Below are 22,327 nucleotides of genomic sequence, written 5' to 3' on the forward strand. Positions count from 1 at the left end.
GGATGGAGGGTTGGATGGGTGAGATGATGGGAAGGTTGGTGACTATGTTGATGGATAAATAGATCATAATACAGATTTACATTATAATCAACATAATTATAATCTTGTGTGTATGTGTTCTTTTCTACTTGTGAAATTGGCAGTGGTCATTTGGTGTGTTGCTATGGGAACTGATGACAAGAGGTGAAACACCATACCCAGCTATTGACAATTGGGAATTGATAAAGTACCTGGAAAAGGGGCGACGACTACAGCAACCTCAGTATACGCCAGACGAATTGTAAGTAGGTCTGACCACTTTGATATCTCCCCATCAACTCATAAACTGAAAAAGTATATTCTTCCATACTTGTGAAAAGCGAAATATCTCTCTTCAATTACTCTGTTAGAGGGACTGGTTTTATGTTAGCTGTATTTATTTATGCTCAGGGGACCAAGAATAATTATTGTCACTAACCTTTCATCGACTAACTGCTCAAAAGTAGAGTTATAAAAATCTGGCAAAGAGGCATGCTATGTATTTGAGAGAGGCATCATGGGAAATAAACAATATGGGGAGTTTCTTTTTATTCTCCCAATTGGTCTTAGCATTATGTGGATATTATTTCCAAAAAAAAAGTTTTGAAGGTGCAGCTAAGTTTGAGATAAAATCGGTCTTGCATTTGTTCCCTTTTAATATTATTCTATGTATTTATTCTATGTATTTACTCGTACACTGTTCTTTTGATTCTACTCCACATCACATACTTCTATGACTCTGTCGTGTTTCTGTTTTATGCTTAGATTCAATATCATGCAAACATGCTGGGAATGGTCTCCAGACAATCGACCAGAGTTTGATGAGCTTGTCAGCTTGATTGAAGGAATTCTGAATGCATCTGATGGTGATTCTGCAGACGATTACTACTTGACACCGATACAATCAACTTATATTAACATGGTGTAATTTTTTTAAGTCTATAGTGTAAGTTACTACTGTGCCAAACTTACAGTTTCATAAAATTCATTATGTTATGCTCTCTTAATGAATGGTAAGGCCAATAATTGTAATAAAATCACTTAATTTCAGCTTATAAAGAATCTTAAATAGATAAAAGGTTTACAAGGTGTATGAAATAATCCACTGATAATAGTTGAAATTTACTGTATAATATAGTATATGTTTCATTATTACAAAATGTTATTTTTCCTACCGATTGAAGTAAAAATAATTTTATTTTTAAACAGTGTACTACTAGATATTATTTGGGTTAAAAGTGGTTTAACTTTTCTAACTTGTGTAAATTAATTCGTTTTTAGAAGTTATCTTAAATCTGAATAAGTACAAATCTAAATCAAGACAAATCACTTTAACTTATTTCAAGATAAGGTGGACAACACTGAATCAAGTCAAGTTCATAACTGCAGACTTGAATTGGTTCATTGTCAAAAAAATCATACGAGAGCTTCTATCAATTACACACATGGATATTAGCTTTTTACTTGTATTGTTGAATTTTCAATTTGACCTGAGGTTATAGTTTGAAGTGGCTACTGTTTCTGTAAGTAGTGTAAATATATCCAAACCTAATTTTATCTCCTTCATTTATGATCATAATATGGCTGTAATAAATCACAGACCCTACATGTAGATAAATTGAAAAGTCACAATTGAGTTGCAAAAGTACAGTCATGTAACAGGGCTATATATGGAGTTGTAAAAGCACAGTCATGTATACAGGGCTATATATGGAGTTGTAAAAACACAGTCATGTATACAGGGCTATATATGGAGTTGTAAAAACACAGTCTTGTATACAGGGCTATATACGGAGTTGTAAAAACACAGTCATGTATACAGGGCTATATATGGAGTTGCAAAAGCACAGTCATGTATACAGGGCTATATATGGAGTTGTAAAAGCACAGTCATGTATACAGGGCTATATATGGAGTTGCAAAAGCACAGTCATGTATACAGGGCTATATATGGAGTTGCAAAAGCACAGTCATGTATACAGGGCTATATATGGAGTTGTAAAAGCACAGTCATGTATACAGGGCTATATATGGAGTTGTAAAAGCACAGTCATGTATACAGGGCTATATATGGAGTTGTAAAAACACAGTCTTGTATACAGGGCTATATACGGAGTTGTAAAAACACAGTCATGTATACAGGGCTATATATGGAGTTGCAAAAGCACAGTCATGTATACAGGGCTATATATGGAGTTGTAAAAGCACAGTCATGTATACAGGGCTATATATGGAGTTGCAAAAGCACAGTCATGTATACAGGGCTATATATGGAGTTGCAAAAGCACAGTCATGTATACAGGGCTATATATGGAGTTGTAAAAGCACAGTCATGTATACAGGGCTATATATGGAGTTGTAAAAACACAGTCATGTATACAGGGCTATATATGGAGTTGTAAAAGCAGTCATGTATACAGGGCTATATATGTATAAATGATAAATAAAACATGAGCATCCAAAACATATGCAAATTTACTTTATTTATTTATTACATCATCTAGATTACAAACATTTATGGGTAAACTGTCAATATATCTACAAGGAATGAAATATGCCAATGGCAAAGAAACATGTATGTCACACTCACTCACTACACATCAAGTACAGAGGCTGCCATCTGTCTACCCTTCAATTAGAATAGACTTGCTATAACCATGGTTAAAATAATGAATACTTCTGAGTTATGGGTGATACTATTGGAAGAATGGGATTGTGGAGCTACAGTGGGAGGGGGTACACAGAAGAACTGATATCACTACTAAACTGTGAAAATATGACTGAGGCTAAAAAAAAGAAAAGAATTGTTTCTGGTCAGCATACACATCACTTAAATACCCTCGTAATCGCGTCCATCTTTTTGTGTGTGTATGTTTGTTCATCCCATGCAGTCTGCAGATCCGAGAGGAAACACAAAAATAACCCTCCCTACTTCAGTTAAGACAACTGCAGAGCCAATCATGAACAAGCAAATGACATCTGCCCCACATACACACTTGCTCTAAAGTACTAAATAAAAAGAACACTAACTTACATAAATAGTAGACTGGGTGACAGATTTGTTGAGAATACTTTTTTTTTTAATTGCGCCGTCACACCATTTTAGACAAAGTGTCCTGACCAGAAACAATTCTTTCTCTTTTTTTCAGGCTTAAAATACAGTTTTAAATAACAAGTTATGTGAAATTTATTGTTAACATATCACTGATCACAAACGATGAAGTGTGTCATTATGGGAAGATAAGTAATTTTACAGTCACATGTACACCATGGGAAGGATAAGTAACTTTACAGTCACAGGTGCACCATGGGAAAGGTAAGTAACTTTACAGTCACAGGTACACCATGGGAAGGATAAGTAACTTTACAGTCACAGGTGTACCATGGGAAGGATAAGTAACTTTACAGTCACAGGTACACCATGGGAAAGGTAAGTAACTTTACAGTCACAGGTGCACCATGGGAAGGATAAGTAACTTTACAGTCACAGGTGTACCATGGGAAGGATAAGTAACTTTACAGTCACAGGTACACCATGGGAAAGGTAAGTAACTTTACAGTCACAGGTGCACCATGGGAAAGGTAAGTAACTTTACAGTCACAGGTACACCATGGGAAAGGTAAGTAACTTTACAGTCACAGGTGCACCATGGGAAAGGTAAGTAACTTTAGGCTGGTGATGAAATGTATTCTATGTTTGTAGTTCATTAATTATAAAAAAGAAAAAAATATTATCTCACTGTGGGAAGTGATTTGTAAACAAACTAGGTAAACACAACCAATTTTATTTCACAAGTAAAAACAATTAATCAAACTATGTATGATGATGTTTTAATGGTGAAATGACTGAGATATTGACAAACTAGGTATGACATAGACAAAGTAAAAGCAATTTCTCATCCATATTGTGACCAAAAATATATCAACACTGTCTTGAAGATTTCAAATATTGAACTCTTCCTACCAATTCCCATAAGTACTCATGATGCTGCAGTTTTATGTCTTGACATATATACAGAATTGCAAATTCAAGCCAAGCAATGCAGCGCCCTCTATAGGCAAGATATTGTGAAATTACATTAGAATAACAACTCGACCAGCCAATCAGAAGACACAAAGTAGGATGACAAAACAATCTAAACATAACTTCTAGTTTAGTTAAGAATTATACATCATAGGTTCATCACAAAAACTTTATTCTTATAGTGTGTTTTCCAATAAACATTTGGCATAGAATTGTATGTAATCATTGGTACAGACACAATTTAGTCCAATAGACCATCTATTGTCTTGATTCTTATGCGGCGACATCATCTTTATGCAAATGTACTTCAACCGATTTCCTTATAATTAGCACAAATCTAAACACATGACAGTGTGGACATTAATAAGTATGCTGATATCAGACACAACAAATATCAGTTTCTATTTTACACAGTTCTAACAATAAAACTGAATATCTAAATTTCTTCATAGAAATGGTTTATCTTTGGACAAAAGTGGGATGGACTGTACCATTTACAAACATGATAAATATAGACTTCTTTTGTATGACATGGTGTCATATGTCTCAGTGGTTGCACAGTGGAGGAAAGTGTCCATTTTCTGACAAGTCAACAAACACGTTTACCACAAAGTAACTATATATTTATTTGATTTAAAATCCGGACGGATGAAACCATGAAAATTTTGCAAGCACATCAATTGTATGACCCCTATTGTACAATAGATTAACCCCAAACTAGGGCAAAACTTGAGATTTCCAGAAACATACAGGAGGAAGAAAGAGGAAGTTATTTCAAAATAATATACTTTATCATAAAATACACAAAGTTTGGAGTGTCGTTAAAGAAAATACCAGAATTGAACACATCAAACTATGTAAATTTGTGAAATACAGGTAAGAAGTGGATGGATGTATACTGTATACAGGCTAAGCCGCAAGTAAACAATCTGAAATCATTTGCTATCATCTATCTACACAAATTTTCAGGCATGACTATGGTTTTTTTCTTCATATTTTTAAGACATATTCAATAAATACTTGTCTGTACACAGAAGGTTGTGTATTTTCTGACTTGTGTAAAAAAAAGAAGAAGACAAATATGTAGAAGTACAGGAATTGAATAATCTTTTAGCCTATCAGTGATAAACATTAACAAACCAAAATCATTGGACAAAATTTCACATGTAATATTTTGGAAAATTTTGATTTTTATTTTTTTTAAAATTTGAATCATAGCAATAGTGTTTTTGATGTAATTTGCAATTCCTTTATTTTTTCATCCAAATCATGTCAAAATTCTAGTATTTATGTAATTTGTTGGCAAAGCTCAACTGTAACGAGATGTGAACCAATGAAATAATGGTTATCAGTGAACTTGCTGTCAGAATGTCAGTATACAGTGATACGATTTGCCATTTCAGTTTATTTTTCCACCAAAACAGCTAGTTAGTCAAATAATCTTGTTTTTACGATTTGTTGGCAAATCTCAAATTCATTTTAAATTTGAATCACAGAAATAATGTTTTAGTTGTGATTTGCTGTCAATATTTTGGTAAAAAATTATATTTATTAAACGAATATATCTGATTTTAATCACTATATTTCCTTAATATATGCAAATGACAACTTATAAACAAGACAACACGGAGAACACAAAATGCTGGATGTCGGACAATAAAATCTGAAGACTATTACACATAATTATCAGGTTTGTTAGACTGCCTTCAAGATGAAATGCACTGTAGTGATAGTGGAAATAAGGTGGGTACACAATCTAACACCCCTATATTAAGTAGAATGAGCTTTGACTTCATTAAATGGGTCATACTATGTTCTGCCTGTAGGGGTGATCAGGTTATGATGCACTGTCCATGAGTTCTAGTAAGTCATCTCCTTTACTAGAAGCTGCCCCAGTGTCTGGTATTGCCAAGTCTCCCATAATCTTGCTTAACTCTTCATTACCTTTCTTCAGCTATCAAAAAAAAACAACAACAACAGAACTGTCATTCAGTGAAAGGGTTTCTCAGGTATAATATGCACTCCTAATTTGAGTATTCCATATGTTGTAAGAACTATGGTATACTTCTACTACTGACTTACAATGTAACTATGGTATATTTCTACTACAGACAATGTTGTAAGAACAATGGTATACTTCTACTACAGACAATGTTGTAATAACTATGGTATATTTCTACTACTGACTTACAATGTTGTAAGAACTATGGTATATTTCTACTACTGACTTACAATGTTGTAAGAACTATGGTATATTTCTACTACAGACAATGTTGTAATAACTATGGTATACTTCTACTACAGACTTACAATGTTGTAAGAACTATGGTATACTTCTACTACAGACTTACAATGTTGTAAGAACTATGGTATACTTCTACAGACTTACAATGTTGTAAGAACTATGGTATACTTCTACAGACTTACAATGTTGTAAGAACTATGGTATACTTCTACTACAGACTTACAATGTTGTAAGAACTATGGTATACTTCTACAGACTTACAATGTTGTAAGAACTATGGTATACTTCTACAGACTTACAATGTTGTAAGAACTATGGTATACTTCTACTACAGACTTACAATGTTGTAAGAACTATGGTATACTTCTACTGACTTACAATGTTGTAAGAACTATGGTATACTTCTACTACAGACAATGTTGTAAGAACTATCATGGTATATTTCTACTACAGACTTACAATGTTGTAAGAACTATGGTATATTTCTACTACAGACAATGTTGTAATAACTATGGTATATTTCTACTACAGACTTACAATGTTGTAAGAACTATGATATACTTCTACTACAGACAATGTTGTAAGAACTATGGTATACTTCTACTACAGACAATGTTGTAATAACTATGGTATACTTCTATTACAGACTTACAATGTTGTAAGAACTATGGTATACTTCTACTACAGACAATGTTGTAAGAACTATGATATACTTCTACTACAGACAATGTTGTAATAACTATGGTATATTTCTACTACAGACTTACAATGTTGTAAGAACTATGGTATATTTCTACTACAGACAATGTTGTAATAACTATGGTATACTTCTACTACAGACAATGTTGTAATAACTATGGTATATTTCTACTACTGACTTACAATGTTGTAAGAACTATGGTATATTTCTACTACAGACAATGTTGTAATAACTATGGTATATTTCTACTACTGACTTACAATGTTGTAATAACTATGGTATACTTCTACTACAGACAATGTTGTAAGAACTATGGTATACTTCTACTACAGACAATGTTGTAATAACTATGGTATATTTCTACTACTGACTTACAATGTTGTAAGAACTATGGTATATTTCTACTACAGACAATGTTGTAATAACTATGGTATACTTCTACTACAGACTTACAATGTTGTAGGACAGGAGAGTAGATGGACAGTGACTGATAGGGAATTGGACAAGGGATAGATAGACAGGAGAGTAGATGGACAGTGACTGATAGGGAATTGGGCAAGGGACAGATAGAGAGGGATATTGGATGGACAGTGACTGATAGGGAATTGGACAAGGGATAGATAGCCAGGAGAGTAGATGGACAGTGACTGATAGGGAATTGGGAGAAGGAGATTAGATGGGAGATTTACCACTTTCGTATTGATTTGATACTGTCAACAGACAAGTCATTCCCATGGAAAAACTCAATAATATATTCTAAGATGATAAAATGCTTCATTCCATGATCGTAATGATCACCAATATTTAAGGTACCTGTGATATGTCCAACACAACTATCACTATTAATGTATAAATAACATTTACAGTTTTAGAAAGTTATTTGAGGGATTTGTCTGTAACAGACTTAGTATACAACATTTTATGATATAGGAATACCAGAGTTTACAAGGTTTTGCAGTTTTTCAGAAAGGTTTCTCTAAACTCACTTTCAAGCTAAGTAATTTTGATTTGTGACTTATGTACTACATCTGTGCATCAAACCAGATTGACTGATGTCACAAATATCAGATGGAAAGTCATTCATGCACACATGAAATACCGCTATATTATAAATCACTTATACGTGATATCAGGATGGAAATCTCTTATTGGTTATACTTAATTTCTCTCAGTTCAAAAATTGATAATATCATTCTTTTAAAAGTCAATTATCACTTCACAGAGAGACAGTTTACAAAATATCTCTCTTCTGTCGTACATTACTGTCTTATAGAAATCCTTGGGCTGATTACTCCTGATTTCACAAGCTGCTACTATGGTAACACTGATATGTATAATTCAATGGAAAAGTCTCCAAGCGATCGGTTGCTTCACTCATGTAATCGTGCATATCATGTAACCATGGCAACCATGCAGCCGATGCATTCAGAGAATTGATACATTACATGCACATATCCAGGGTCAAAATAATAGGTATATGTTCAACGGACAATAATTACTTTTCAGGAAGAAACTGATTTGTGTTTAATATCTCATATTTTCATATCAATATATCTGACAGGATCTGATTCAATATAAAATTTGGCTTCCATATATTATCCACAAGTCTTGGTCTCAGTTTCGTGGAATCTAGAATTACATTAGTTTTAATACTGTCGTGATTACCTTCCAACTTGAAATCTTAATAAGTCACACATTACATTATCAGTAGCCTTGATATCTTAGTGTACATAAAAAAACTAGTCTTATTTTCTTTTAAAAATGTATTCACTGATCACTTTTATATTTTAAGTCACAAAGTACTGAATTTTAATTATTTCTCCAAACTCTGTATTTTTTGGTTCTCTATGTAGGTCTATTCTTATCATATTCCAGTCTCTGTGATGACAGTAAGCTAGAAAAGATGTGGACCATTTAATTATAGAGTTGACTAAATCCCACACGAAGCCTTCAAATTGTTGAAATGGAAGAATGTATTAAAGTAGTTCTTATTTTGAATTCACCAAACCATTGAGTCTACTGATAAGCTTTGTTAATGGTGTCGTGAATGGAATAATAAATTAGTTAGACCTATTCAGACTTTACTCATATTTTAAAGTCTGATGTGTATTCAATGCAAAGCTGTACAAATGGTATACAAATCACTACTTTGTACTCAGTATGATATGATACAATTCTATCAAGGCTACTAAATATTAATTAAGGTCTGTGACTAAAGTTACTTACTGACTGAGGTACAAATATGCATATTGCAGAGGAAGAGATAGACTTTGAGATAGACAGACTGATCGACATATAAACAGGAAGGCAGGCAGAGACAGACAGACAGACAGACAGACTGACAGACACACAGACAGACAGACAGACAGACAGACAGACAGACAGACAGACAGACAGACAGACAAGAAAAATGGAAAGACTTACTTCTCCATTAAACTAAACTATCTGCTGACTTCGAATTATGAGCCAAATGTTCAAAATTACTATTTTACTTTCTTCGATTTTTCTTTGCTATTACTGACACTAGTATAATTATGTTATTCTCCAATCTTTTTCTTCATTCAGTCAGAAAACACTCTGACTATAAGGGTTTGTCACTACTCATCTAACAACCTGTGATGGTAATCAATTCATACTGTGACACACAAAATCAAAATTTATCACATTGTAACTTTAGTATATGGTGAACTCACCTTTGAGAAATCAATATTTATGACTTTGAAATCATACTGTGCTGGTCTGGCCACTGCATGTTGTCTGCAATAAAGAAGACAATTGAAATGTGATATTCATTCATTCATTCATTCATTCATTCAGACAGACAGACAGACAGACAGACAGACAGGGTCATCAGTTATGTCTAGACAATTGAAATGTGACATACATTCATTCATTCAGACAGACAGACAGACAGACAGACAGACAGACAGACAGACAGACAGACAGACAGACAGACAGACAGAGTCAGACAGGGTCATCAGTTATGTCTAGACAATTGAAATGACATTCATTCATTCAGACAGACAGACAGACAGACAGACAGACAGACAGACAGACAGACAGACAGACAGGGTCATTAGTTATGTCTAGGCAATTGATTTCAGATTTGTTCACTACCAGTACTTGGAATGATGAAATATTCAGAAAGGAAAGAGGAGACCTGTCACAACTTTTTTAAGTGGGAAAGCCACTCCAGGAAATGATGCTTTCATACACTTTGGGATCTGGAGAGTCAGTTCATCATTTCACATCACATACATTTAGCACATAAAATACACCCTTAGCAATAATTCATGATTGACTGATTGGTCTTAGTAGACATGAATAGCAATTAGATGAACACTGAATATTTTTGAAATCATACTGTGATATGATATGATATGATATGATATGATTTCAGTACATGGCAAAACTCCATACTGAGAGACTGACTGAGTGACTGCCAGAGAGGTGTGTTTGGGATATTTGGACGAGTGTTTACGTGTGTTTATCTGCAGCCACACTTTCACATTTTTTGAATTACTATCAAACTTACTCTTCCTCGTCATCATTTTGGAATAAATTAATTCTGAATCCTCTGTCTTTCTTTTTATCAGGTGTTGTTCCTATGTTTCCCATGAGATGGGCTAGTAAGTTGAGTTCAGCCTTGGCCAGTGGGTTGGGATTACTGCTATCCTGTAAATAACAACAAATAAACACTGCTAATTTTAGCACATGTGCTAGCTAAGAGTAAATTGAATTCAGTCTATGCATTGCTATCTCAATAATGCTTTCAACAGTGTATCACTGTGGATTAATATTGATGAAAGCAGAAAGTAAACCCCAATATCTGAATCCCAAAGTTTTGGATTAACCTTATTAAAGTGGCCATACGGATGAGGATTGAGTATTTATTTTCAAATTGGATTTTCAATTAATATGTAAAATGCTTGTTATTGTACATACAATATCAAACTGTTGTACATCTTTTAGCATTTTCCAATGTTATGAGTTCAAACACAGACTTAGTCAATGTTGTTTAATGTTGATTTTTCAAGTAGGAAGCCACAATTTTATAAATTAAAAATCTGAAATAAATACCAAATCCTCATCCATATGGCCACTGTAATGAATCTATTAGGATTAAATGAGGCCATTCTTATGTACAGGACTTTCCTTCTGTATACATTTGTCAGACAACTGATCTTTCATCAAAAGTTCATCTCAATTTGACAAGGGCCTTAAATTATTAACAAGCCATAAAATTAACTATTTTCATAGCCATTCAAATCATATATAAATTCTACATTTATGTAAAACAAAAAGACTAGATTCCAGAATCTCTACTTACTACATCAGATGAGGCAGCTACTCCTTTGAGGACATCACTGGCTATCTGTGTTTCTACAGGTCTGGATACATTATACATATTGGTACCTAGTTTTGTAACTCTCTCTCCCTTGGCATCAAATGAACCTTCCCTTAATGAAGCAACGTATTTACCAGTGACTGGGAAATCTGAAGATGTACTTGATCTACCATCAGTAAAATATCTAGTGGAGAAAATAACAATCAGAATTATTGGGGGATTTTATACTAAAGTGTGTAGACTGTGTATGTCAAAGTGGCCATATGGATGAGGATTGGGAATTTATTTTGGATTTTTAATTTACAAAACAGTTTTATTATGGCTTCCTACTTGAAAAATCATTGTGAAATAAGATTGACTAAGTCCTTGTTTGTAACTCAATACATTACAAAAGATTAATAAATTTGTAAAATGTTTGTTATTGTATATACTGCGTTACAAATAAAGACTTAGTCAATCTTATTTCACATTGATTTTTTAAGCAGTAGGCCATGATAAAATTGTTTTGTAAATTAAAAACACAAAATAAATACAAAATCGTCATCCATATGGCAAATTTAAAGTGAAACATTTGTCACTGAAAAAGCAAGAAAGTTCGATATTTCTGGTTTGAATACCTTGCACTAATTCAATATCACTCAGACTTGTATTGTTACTGTACAAAAAAAGATGAGAGAAAATCATCTTGTCAAATTTATATTTGAAGGACCATTCAAACTATAAATGGAATATTTGAAAACGAAATCATGGCTAATGATTTAAGAATAGTTTACATCAATTCTGGCCAGTGTTATCCATGAACATGGCCAAGTTAAGATTTGTTGTAATTTCTGTGTTCTCTTTACTTAAGGTAACAAGGACATTGAGATTGGTTAAATGACATCATGCCAACAAAGAAGGGAACACCCCCTACAAACTTAAAAACCAGCAAACATAGATAAAAACAAACTACATGTAAAGCTTGGCAGTTGGTGTGTACTCTCTTTCAAATCTACTTCAACAGTCCATTACATAAACTTGTATCATACAAATATTCATTCTGTTATTAGTTATTTGATCTACTCTAGGAAAGTACCACAGAACACTTGACACAACTTTGTTCTTACCTTATAGTACCTGGAATATCAGAGCCATAGGGTACAGGACCATTAACTGGTAATGCAAATCTACCATTGGAATTCTGTACCTTGTCTTTCAGGAATATTGATACCTATGACACAAATTGGTAACAATAGGGAGTCAGAATTATCGGTACCAATCACAAATATTGACAAAGATAGGGAGTCAAACTAGAAGTTTCTCATTGATTTTTGACTGTGTTAGAAATCATTCCCTGACTATCATGACAGAACATCACATAGTACAATTGTGAAAGGTCAACAACCCCTACCTCCCCATTAATTGTTGGTACTTTGTTTTAGTTCACAAGGTCATCTTTTGTATCGTTACCCTGCCTTTTGTGAACACTTTATTTTATCATTCTTCTATTTATTTATTTCTCTCCTTCAGACTTAACAAAATCAATAAACAATAACACCTCAATTCAGTTGTTATACTCACATATGAAATTTACGATTTGCAATCACCACTTTGTCAAAAGAGCGTCACGTATTGTGAATTTTAGGACCTAAACAGATAAAAGTGTGACTCAAGCACATTTAAAGCATGTGTGCTGAGAGAATTTCATTTGTCCCAATCAAATTATACCAAATATCATGTCCATACTTCTACGGTGGTGGTGTATGTATGTGTGGTCAGCCATGGTAAGGAATGTATCAAAAGGAATGGCTGCAACTAAAGTACACCTCTAGAATCTCTTTCTGCTTTGCCAAAGTTGGTGTTAGCCTGGTATTATTTGTAAAACCTAGCTGTAACCGACAGTAACCCTCCAGCTGCTAACACATACCGGTAATCATGAAGTATTTGTGCCAGCCTGGTGTTGGCAATGAGCTGGCCAATATTAATATAGGACTGGTACAGGTATTAAACCTCCAGTTGCAAATATATACTGGTGAGGTGTTAATATCAATAAACTCATTGGTAACATCAATGTAAACCTACTGTTAGGACTAATTTCACCAAATACTGGCTGTATCAGAAAATGACTCTTGACCAGCAGTGTCCTATTAATGGGGAACAACACTCCAGGAAATAAAATATTTTCATAAACTTTGGTTTCTGGAGAGTCATTTCATGATTTGACATCACTGTAAATGTTGCTTGATTGCCAAGAAAGACCAATCTGTGGAATAGCAAAGACTTACGACAGGAGTCTACAAGACATGAATATTTATTAGATGCACAATGAATATTCATGACTCCTAAGTGCTTATTTTCTTCAGATAAAATCATGAATATACATTGTGCTTCTAATAAATATTCATGTCTGCTAAAGACCCATGATGCAATGTGTATTACTGCAAGAACAATAGAAGTGAAAAAAGTTTCAAGTTGGTGTTTCTTGGCAACTGAGTCACATGAAATTATGAAATGACTCTAAAGAACCCAAAGTTTATGAAATACTTTATTTCCTAGAGTGGTGTTCCCCTTTAAACTTTTTTCAAAATGTTAGTATACCACTATTTTGCATTCCTTGTAATACAGTAACTATAAGTCAGAATAATGTACAGCTTTGCCTGTGCTCATTAGCCAACTTACTTGCAATTATGGATGTAAACATACAGCTATATTATATACAAAGGAGTTGGAAAAACTTACCCTTATATGCATATCTTGGAAAAATTCAAGTAAAGTCTGTCTAATAATCTGGAATTCACCAGCCGGAAGTGATGCATAGTGCTGGAAAATAAATAAGATGAAATTACAAAGTATTCTAGTGTGTGTCATTTCTGTTATTTTCATCAATAATAGGCATTCTGACAAGTAATTGAGTTCTGATAGTATGCCCAATAGCAATGTAGTCTAAGAATACTGTCTATTACTATGGCTAGGTATGCCCAATAGCAATGTAGTCTAAGAATACTGTCTATTACTATGGCTACGTATGCCCAATAGCAATGTAGTCTAAGAATACTGTCTATTACTATGGCTATGTATGCCCAATAGCAATGTAGTCTAAGAATACTGTCTATTACCATGGCTACGTATGCCCAATAGCAATGTAGTCTAAGAATACTGTCTATTACCATGGCTACGTATGCCCAATAGCAATGTAGTCTAAGAATACTGTCTATTACTATGGCTACGTATGCCCAATAGCAATGTAGTCTAAGAATACTGTCTATTACTATGGCTATGTATGCCCAATAGCAATGTAGTCTAAGAATACTGTCTATTACTATGGCTACGTATGCCCAATAGCAATGTAGTCTAAGAATACTGTCTATTACTATGGCTAGGTATGCCCAATAGCAATGTAGTCTAAGAATACTGTCTATTGCTATGGCTATGTATGCCCAATAGCAATGTAGTCTAAGAATACTGTCTATTACTATGGCTACGTATGCCCAATAGCAATGTAGTCTAAGAATACTGTCTATTACTATGGCTACATATGCCCAATAGCAATGTAGTCTAAGAATACTGTCTATTACTATGGCTACGTATGCCCAATAGCAATGTAGTCTAAGAACACTGTCTATTACCATGGCTAGGTATGCCCAATAGCAATGTAGTCTAAGAATACTGTCTATTACTATGGCTACGTATGCCCAATAGCAATGTAGTCTAAGAATACTGTCTATTACTATGGCTACGTATGCCCAATAGCAATGTAGTCTAAGAACACTGTCTATTACCATGGCTAGGTATGCCAAATAGCAATGTAGTCTAAGAATACTGTCTATTACTATGGCTAGGTATGCCCAATAGCAATGTAGTCTAAGAATACTGTCTATTACTATGGCTAGGTATGCCCAATAGCAATGTAGTCTAAGAATACTGTCTATTACTATGGCTAGGTATGCCCAATAGCAATGTAGTCTAAGAATACTGTCTATTACTATGGCTAGGTGTGCCAAATAGCAATGTAGTCTAATAATACTGTCTATTACCATGGCTAGGTGTGCCAAATAGCAATGTAGTCTAAGAATACTGTCTATTACTATGGCTAGGTATGCCCAATAGCAATGTAGTCTAAGAATACTGTCTATTACTATGGCTACGTATGCCCAATAGCAATGTAGTCTAAGAATACTGTCTATTACTATGGCTAGGTATGCCCAATAGCAATGTAGTCTAAGAATACTGTCTATTACTATGGCTACGTATGCCCAATAGCAATGTAGTCTAAGAATACTGTCTATTACTATGGCTAGGTATGCCCAATAGCAATGTAGTCTAAGAATACTGTCTATTACTATGGCTACGTATGCCCAATAGCAATGTAGTCTAAGAATACTGTCTATTGCTATGGCTAGGTATGCCCAATAGCAATGTAGTCTAAGAATACTGTCTATTGCTATGGCTACATATGCCCAATAGCAATGTAGTCTAAGAATACTGTCTATTACTATGGCTAGGTATGCCCAATAGCAATGTAGTCTAAGAATACTGTCTATTACTATGGCTACATATGCCCAATAGCAATGTAGTCTAAGAATACTGTCTATTACTATGGCTAGGTATGCCCAATAGCAATGTAGTCTAAGAATACTGTCTATTACCATGGCTAGGTATGCCCAATAGCAATGTAGTCTAAGAATACTGTCTATTACTATGGCTACGTATGCCCAATAGCAATGTAGTCTAAGAATACTGTCTATTACTATGGCTACATATGCCCAATAGCAATGTAGTCTAAGAATACTGTCTATTACTATGGCTACATATGCCAAATAGCAATGTAGTCTAAGAATACTGTCTATTACCATGGCTACGTATGCCCAATAGCAATGTAGTCTAAGAATACTGTCTATTACTATGGCTACGTATGCCCAATAGCAATGTAGTCTAAGAATACTGTCTATTACTATGGCTACGTATGCCCAATAGCAATGTAGTCTAAGAATACTGTCTATTACCATGGCTACGTATGCCCAATAGCAATGTAGTCTAAGAATACTGTCTATTGCTATGGCTACATATGCCCAATAGCAATGTAGTCTAAGAATACTGTCTATTACCATGGCTACGTATGCCCAATAGCAATGTAGTCTAAGAATACTGTCTATTGCTATGGCTACATATGCCCAATAGCAATGTAGTCTAAGAATACTGTCTATTACTTCACACTGGGTACATGTCTACGCTATTATCTTTCACATCCATTTTGATTAGTCTAAAAGCCCTAGTACTTATTTTTACATTGCACAGTTGACCTGTGAGATAGGATTTCCAGCAGTATAACATACAACATTACATGAAACACAGACAATATATAATAACACAGTAGACTACTGTAAGATATCTCAAGAGTACTAAACATACACTTTGTGAACTTGTTGACAACAGAAAGGCTATTTAGTAATCAAGACAAGACACTCAATGTGATAAGTCTCATTCAGTAGATTCTGTTAGTCAGATGAAGCACTACATGAGTGATAATAATAACGGAAGCCCTTCACAGACAGATATATGCAATACTTTACCTATATGTGCATACACATGCACACACATACACACACAGTATACACAATTACATACAACATACATGCATGCATGCATGCATGCATGCATATATACATACATGCATACATGCATACATGCATACATACATACATACATACATACATACATACATACATACATACATACATACATACATACATACATACATACATACATACGTACACACACCCAAAGATAGACATTACAAACAACCAGACAGACATTGCAAACAAACAAACAAATGTAATAATCAAACAAACAGAAAGGCTGGCAGGCAAGTGGGCAGACAAGCAAACAGACAGACAGACAGACAGACAGACAGACAGACAGACAGACAGACAGACAGACAGACAGATTATAGTTGATGATAGCCTATAGATTCTGGTTGTTTGATAACCTTACAGGCCTCACTAGGCTGACTTAGCTGAACACAACAAATATCATCAGCTGTGATCACATAGCTACCTTGTTAGCAGTTAGCTGACTGTCAGCAAGATTATGTACATACATCATTACATGAAGCAGTTAGCTGACTGTCTGTAAGATTATGTACATACATCATTACATGTAGCAGTTAGCTGACTGTCAGCAAGATTATGTACATACATCATTACATGAAGCAGTTAGCTGACTGTCTGCAAGATTACATACATACATCATTACATAAAGCAGTTAGCTGACTATCTGCAAGATATACATCATTACATGTAGCAGTTAGCTGACTGTCAGCAAGATTACGTACATACATCATTACATGTAGCAGTTAGCTGACTGTCTGTAAGATTACGTACATACATCATTACATGTAGCAGTTAGCTGACTGTCAGCAAGATTACGTACATACATCATTACATGTAGCAGTTAGCTGACTGTCAGTAAGATTACGTACATACATCATTACATGTAGCAGTTAGCTGACTGTCAGTAAGATTACGTACATACATCATTACATGTAGCAGTTAGCTGACTGTCTGCAAGATTACGTACATACATCATTACATGTAGCAGTTAGCTGACTGTCAGCAAGATTATGTACATACATCATTACATGTAGCAGTTAGCTGACTGTCAGCAAGATTACGTACATACATCATTACATGTAGCAGTTAGCTGACTGTCAGCAAGATTACATACATACATCATTACATGAAGCAGTTAGCTGACTGTCAGCAAGATTACATACATACATCATTACATGAAGCACAAACAAACAAATCTGTGAGATAGGATTTCCAGCAGTATAACATACAACATTACATGAAAACATAGACAATATATAATAACACAGTAGACTACTGTAAGATATCTCAAGAGTACTAAACATACACTTTGTGAACTTGTTGACAACAGAAAGGCTATTTAGTAATCAAGACAAGACACTCAATGTGATAAGTCTCATTCAGTAAATTCTGTTAGTCAGATGAAGCACTACATAAGTGGTAATAATAACAAAAGCCTTTCACAGACAGATATATGCAATACTTTACCTATATGTGTGTATACTTTGATTCGATATTGCACACATGTCACACCCTTCACACACACACAGTATACACCATTACATACAACATACATGCATGCATGTATACATACATACATACATACATACATACATACATACATACATACATACATACATACATACATACATACATACATACATACATACATACATACATACATACATACATACATACATACATACATACATACATACATACATACATACATACATACATACATACATACATACATACATACATACATACATACATACATACATACATACATACATACATACATACATACATACATACATACATACATACATACATACATACATACATACATACATACATACATACATACAAAGACACACCCAAAGATAGACATTACAAACAACCAGACAGACATCGCAAACAAATAAACAAATGTAATAATCAAACAAACAAACAATCAAACAAACAAACAGAAAGGCTGGCAGGCAAGTGGGAATGACAAGCAAACAGACAGACAAACAGACAGACAGACAGATTATAGTTGATGATAGCCTATAGATTCTGGTTGTTTGATAACCTTACAGGCCTCACTAGGCTGACTTAGCTGAACACAACAAATATCATCAGCTGTGATCACATAGCTACCTTGTTAGCAGTTAGCTGACTGTCAGCAAGATTATGTACATACATCATTACATGAAGCAGTTAGCTGACTGTCTGCAAGATATACATCATTACATGTAGCAGTTAGCTGACTGTCAGCAAGATTACGTACATACATCATTACATGTAGCAGTTAGCTGACTGTCTGTAAGATATACATCATTACATGTAGCAGTTAGCTGACTGTCAGCAAGATTATGTACATACATCATTACATGAAGCAGTTAGCTGACTGTCTGCAAGATTACGTACATACATGTACATATAGTTCTGAATATTTGCTGACAAGAAAACAGACGTACTACTACTACAGCTTACCTGTATAAGTAGTCTATAGACATTATCAACTTGACTTTTAATTGGTGGAGAATCTTCCACAAATATTCTAATAGCATCCATGTGGTTGAATGTAACTAGGAGAAGGTCAGAAGGTCGCAGACATAACGATACTTGGTACTTGAAAGCCATTGTCATCAGATCATATAGCTGAAATAACAAACAGGTCAATTACAACTGTGTTACCATGGGTACATTGATTAGTGACAGATATAATTTATATATCAAACTATATAAGGAGAATATGGATAAAAACCTGTTTAATCTTAACTTATAAGTAGAATTCCAGCCCCCCCACCCCACACCCACACTGTCATATTTATGTCTTCTTACGTTCATAAAAACATGACAATAGAAAAAGTAAAGATACAACTCAAATGAAAGAAAACACATATTTTGTATAAAAATGATTTTAACATTTACTATGTACGAATACTGTATACACATGATATTTTGTATAAAATGATTTTAACATTTACTATGTACGAATACTGTATACACATGATATTTTGTATAAAATGATTTTAACATTTACTATGTACGAATACTGTATACACATGATATTTTGTATAAAAATGATTTTAACATTTACTATGTACGAATACTGTATACACATGATATTTTGTATAAAATGATTTTTAACATTTACTATGTACAAATACTATATACACATGATATTTTGTATAAAATGATTTTAACCGTTACTATGTACGAATACTGTATACACACTCATGATATTTTGTATAAAATGATTTTGACATTTACTATGTACGAATACTGTATACACAATCATGATATTTTGTATAAAATGATTTTAACCGTTACTATGTACGAATACTGTATACACAATCATGATATTTTGTATAAAATGATTTTAACATTTACTATGTACGAATACTGTATACACATGATATTTTGTATAAAATGATTTTAACATTTACTATGCACGAATACTGTATGCACATGATATTTTGTATAAAATGATTTTAACATTTACTATGTACGAATACTGTATACACATGATATTTTGTATAAAATGATTTTAACATTTACTATGTACGAATACTGTATACACACTCATGATATTTTGTATAAAATGATTTTAACATTTACTATGTACGAATACTGTATACACATGATATTTTGTATAAAAATGATTATGACATTTACTATGTACGAATACTGTATACACATGATATTTTGTATAAAATGATTTTAACATTTACTATGTATGAATACTGTATACACACTCATGATATTTTGTATAAAAATGATTTTAACATTTACTATGTACGAATACTGTATACACAATCATGATATTTTGTATAAAAATGATTTTAACATTTACTATGTATGAATACTGTATACACATGATATTTTGTATAAAATGATTTTAACATTTACTATGTACGAATACTGTATACACATGATATTTTGTATAAAATGATTTTAACATTTACTATGTACGAATACTGTATACACACTCATGATATTTTGTATAAAATGATTATGACATTTACTATGTACGAATACTGTATACACAATCATGATATTTTGTATAAAAATGATTTTAACATTTACTATGTACGAATACTGTATACACAATCATGATATTTTGTATAAAATGATTTTAACATTTACTATGTACGAATACTGTATACACACTCATGATATTTTGTATAAAATGATTATGACATTTACTATGTACGAATACTGTATACACAATCATGATATTTTGTATAAAAATGATTTTAACATTTACTATGTACGAATACTGTATACACAATCATGATATTTTGTATAAAATGATTTTAACATTTACTATGTACGAATACTGTATACACAATCATGATATTTTGTATAAAATGATTTTAACATTTACTATGTATGAATACTGTATACACATGATATTTTGTATAAAATGATTTTAACATTTACTATGTACGAATACTGTATACACATGATATTCTAAATCTGCATGTACATGTATGTGCTGACTGAGAAACACTTTTAATTTTATAAGCTGGCACTTTTTGTCGTTATTCCTGCTGTAACTTGAATGTTTCATGATAATATGTGTGCATCTTTTGTGATCAATAAGTGCAAACTGTGTGCAATACAGCTGACTTGTGTGCCCAATAAAAATGAAGTCCTTGAAAATAGAACACACTACAGAATCTATGCATGAGATACCGATCCTCCCCATTCTACAAATAGCCAAGAAGCCACACTATTGTTTATTACACGGTTGACACAAATTGCCTAACAGAGAGCTATTTCAGTAACTGCTTATGGACTTCATTTACCAGATTTAGAATAGCTGCAAGCTATCTATAGATAACATTACAGAGAGAAGTAACTTTATAACTTGACTTCTGTGTAGGATTTCTAGAACATGTCACATTTCTGATAGAACATACACCATCTATTTCAATGAATTGGAATTATAGTTTTTTAGAAAGTCAATCTCAATGCACTGCCATGGTTACAGTCATGAGGGATAAACTCAATATGGAAGGAAAGAGGCATGATTTTTTATAAACTTTCCTTGTCTAATTTATTTGAAAACTATCATTTCTTTCTGTTCAAGAATCAAATAGTTTAAGAAATTGGTAAATAACAATTGTATGATTGAGCTTCAGTGTACCGGTATGTGTATGTCACATGTATATATGTGTGTGTATACATTCATGTATGTATCAGTGTGTGTGTGTGTGTATGCATATGCATCTGCGTGTGTACATGAGACACTTGTCTGTACATACATGTATATGTACCACTATATAATATGCATAAACATATATTAAAATACAAATGTATGTATCCATATAAATGAAAGAACTGTATGATCAGTGACTGTCTATACACTGTGATTATATTGGTTGAAATTTAAGTAAAACGGATTGATAGATTGATGTACATGGAC

General features: G+C 33.3%; 1 protein-coding gene across 1 annotated transcript in view; it reads right to left on the reverse strand.

The window, feature by feature from the left end:
- Positions 1-2,542: 2,542 nt before the first annotated feature.
- LOC144432518 (protein OSCP1-like) overlaps positions 2,543-22,327 on the reverse strand; it is a 45,947-nt gene continuing 26,162 nt past the window's right edge. Inside the window, exons 3-9 of the mRNA XM_078120742.1 lie at positions 19,384-19,551; positions 14,054-14,134; positions 12,442-12,545; positions 11,318-11,519; positions 10,523-10,662; positions 9,681-9,744; positions 2,543-5,996 (exon numbers count right to left, since the gene is read on the reverse strand). Coding sequence (XP_077976868.1) covers positions 5,880-5,996; positions 9,681-9,744; positions 10,523-10,662; positions 11,318-11,519; positions 12,442-12,545; positions 14,054-14,134; positions 19,384-19,551 — 876 coding nt within the window. The 3' untranslated portion in view covers positions 2,543-5,879. The remainder of the gene's footprint in view (positions 5,997-9,680; positions 9,745-10,522; positions 10,663-11,317; positions 11,520-12,441; positions 12,546-14,053; positions 14,135-19,383; positions 19,552-22,327) is intronic.

Source organism: Glandiceps talaboti, chromosome 3, assembly GCF_964340395.1.
Source record: "Glandiceps talaboti chromosome 3, keGlaTala1.1, whole genome shotgun sequence".
NCBI lineage: Eukaryota > Metazoa > Hemichordata > Enteropneusta > Spengelidae > Glandiceps > Glandiceps talaboti.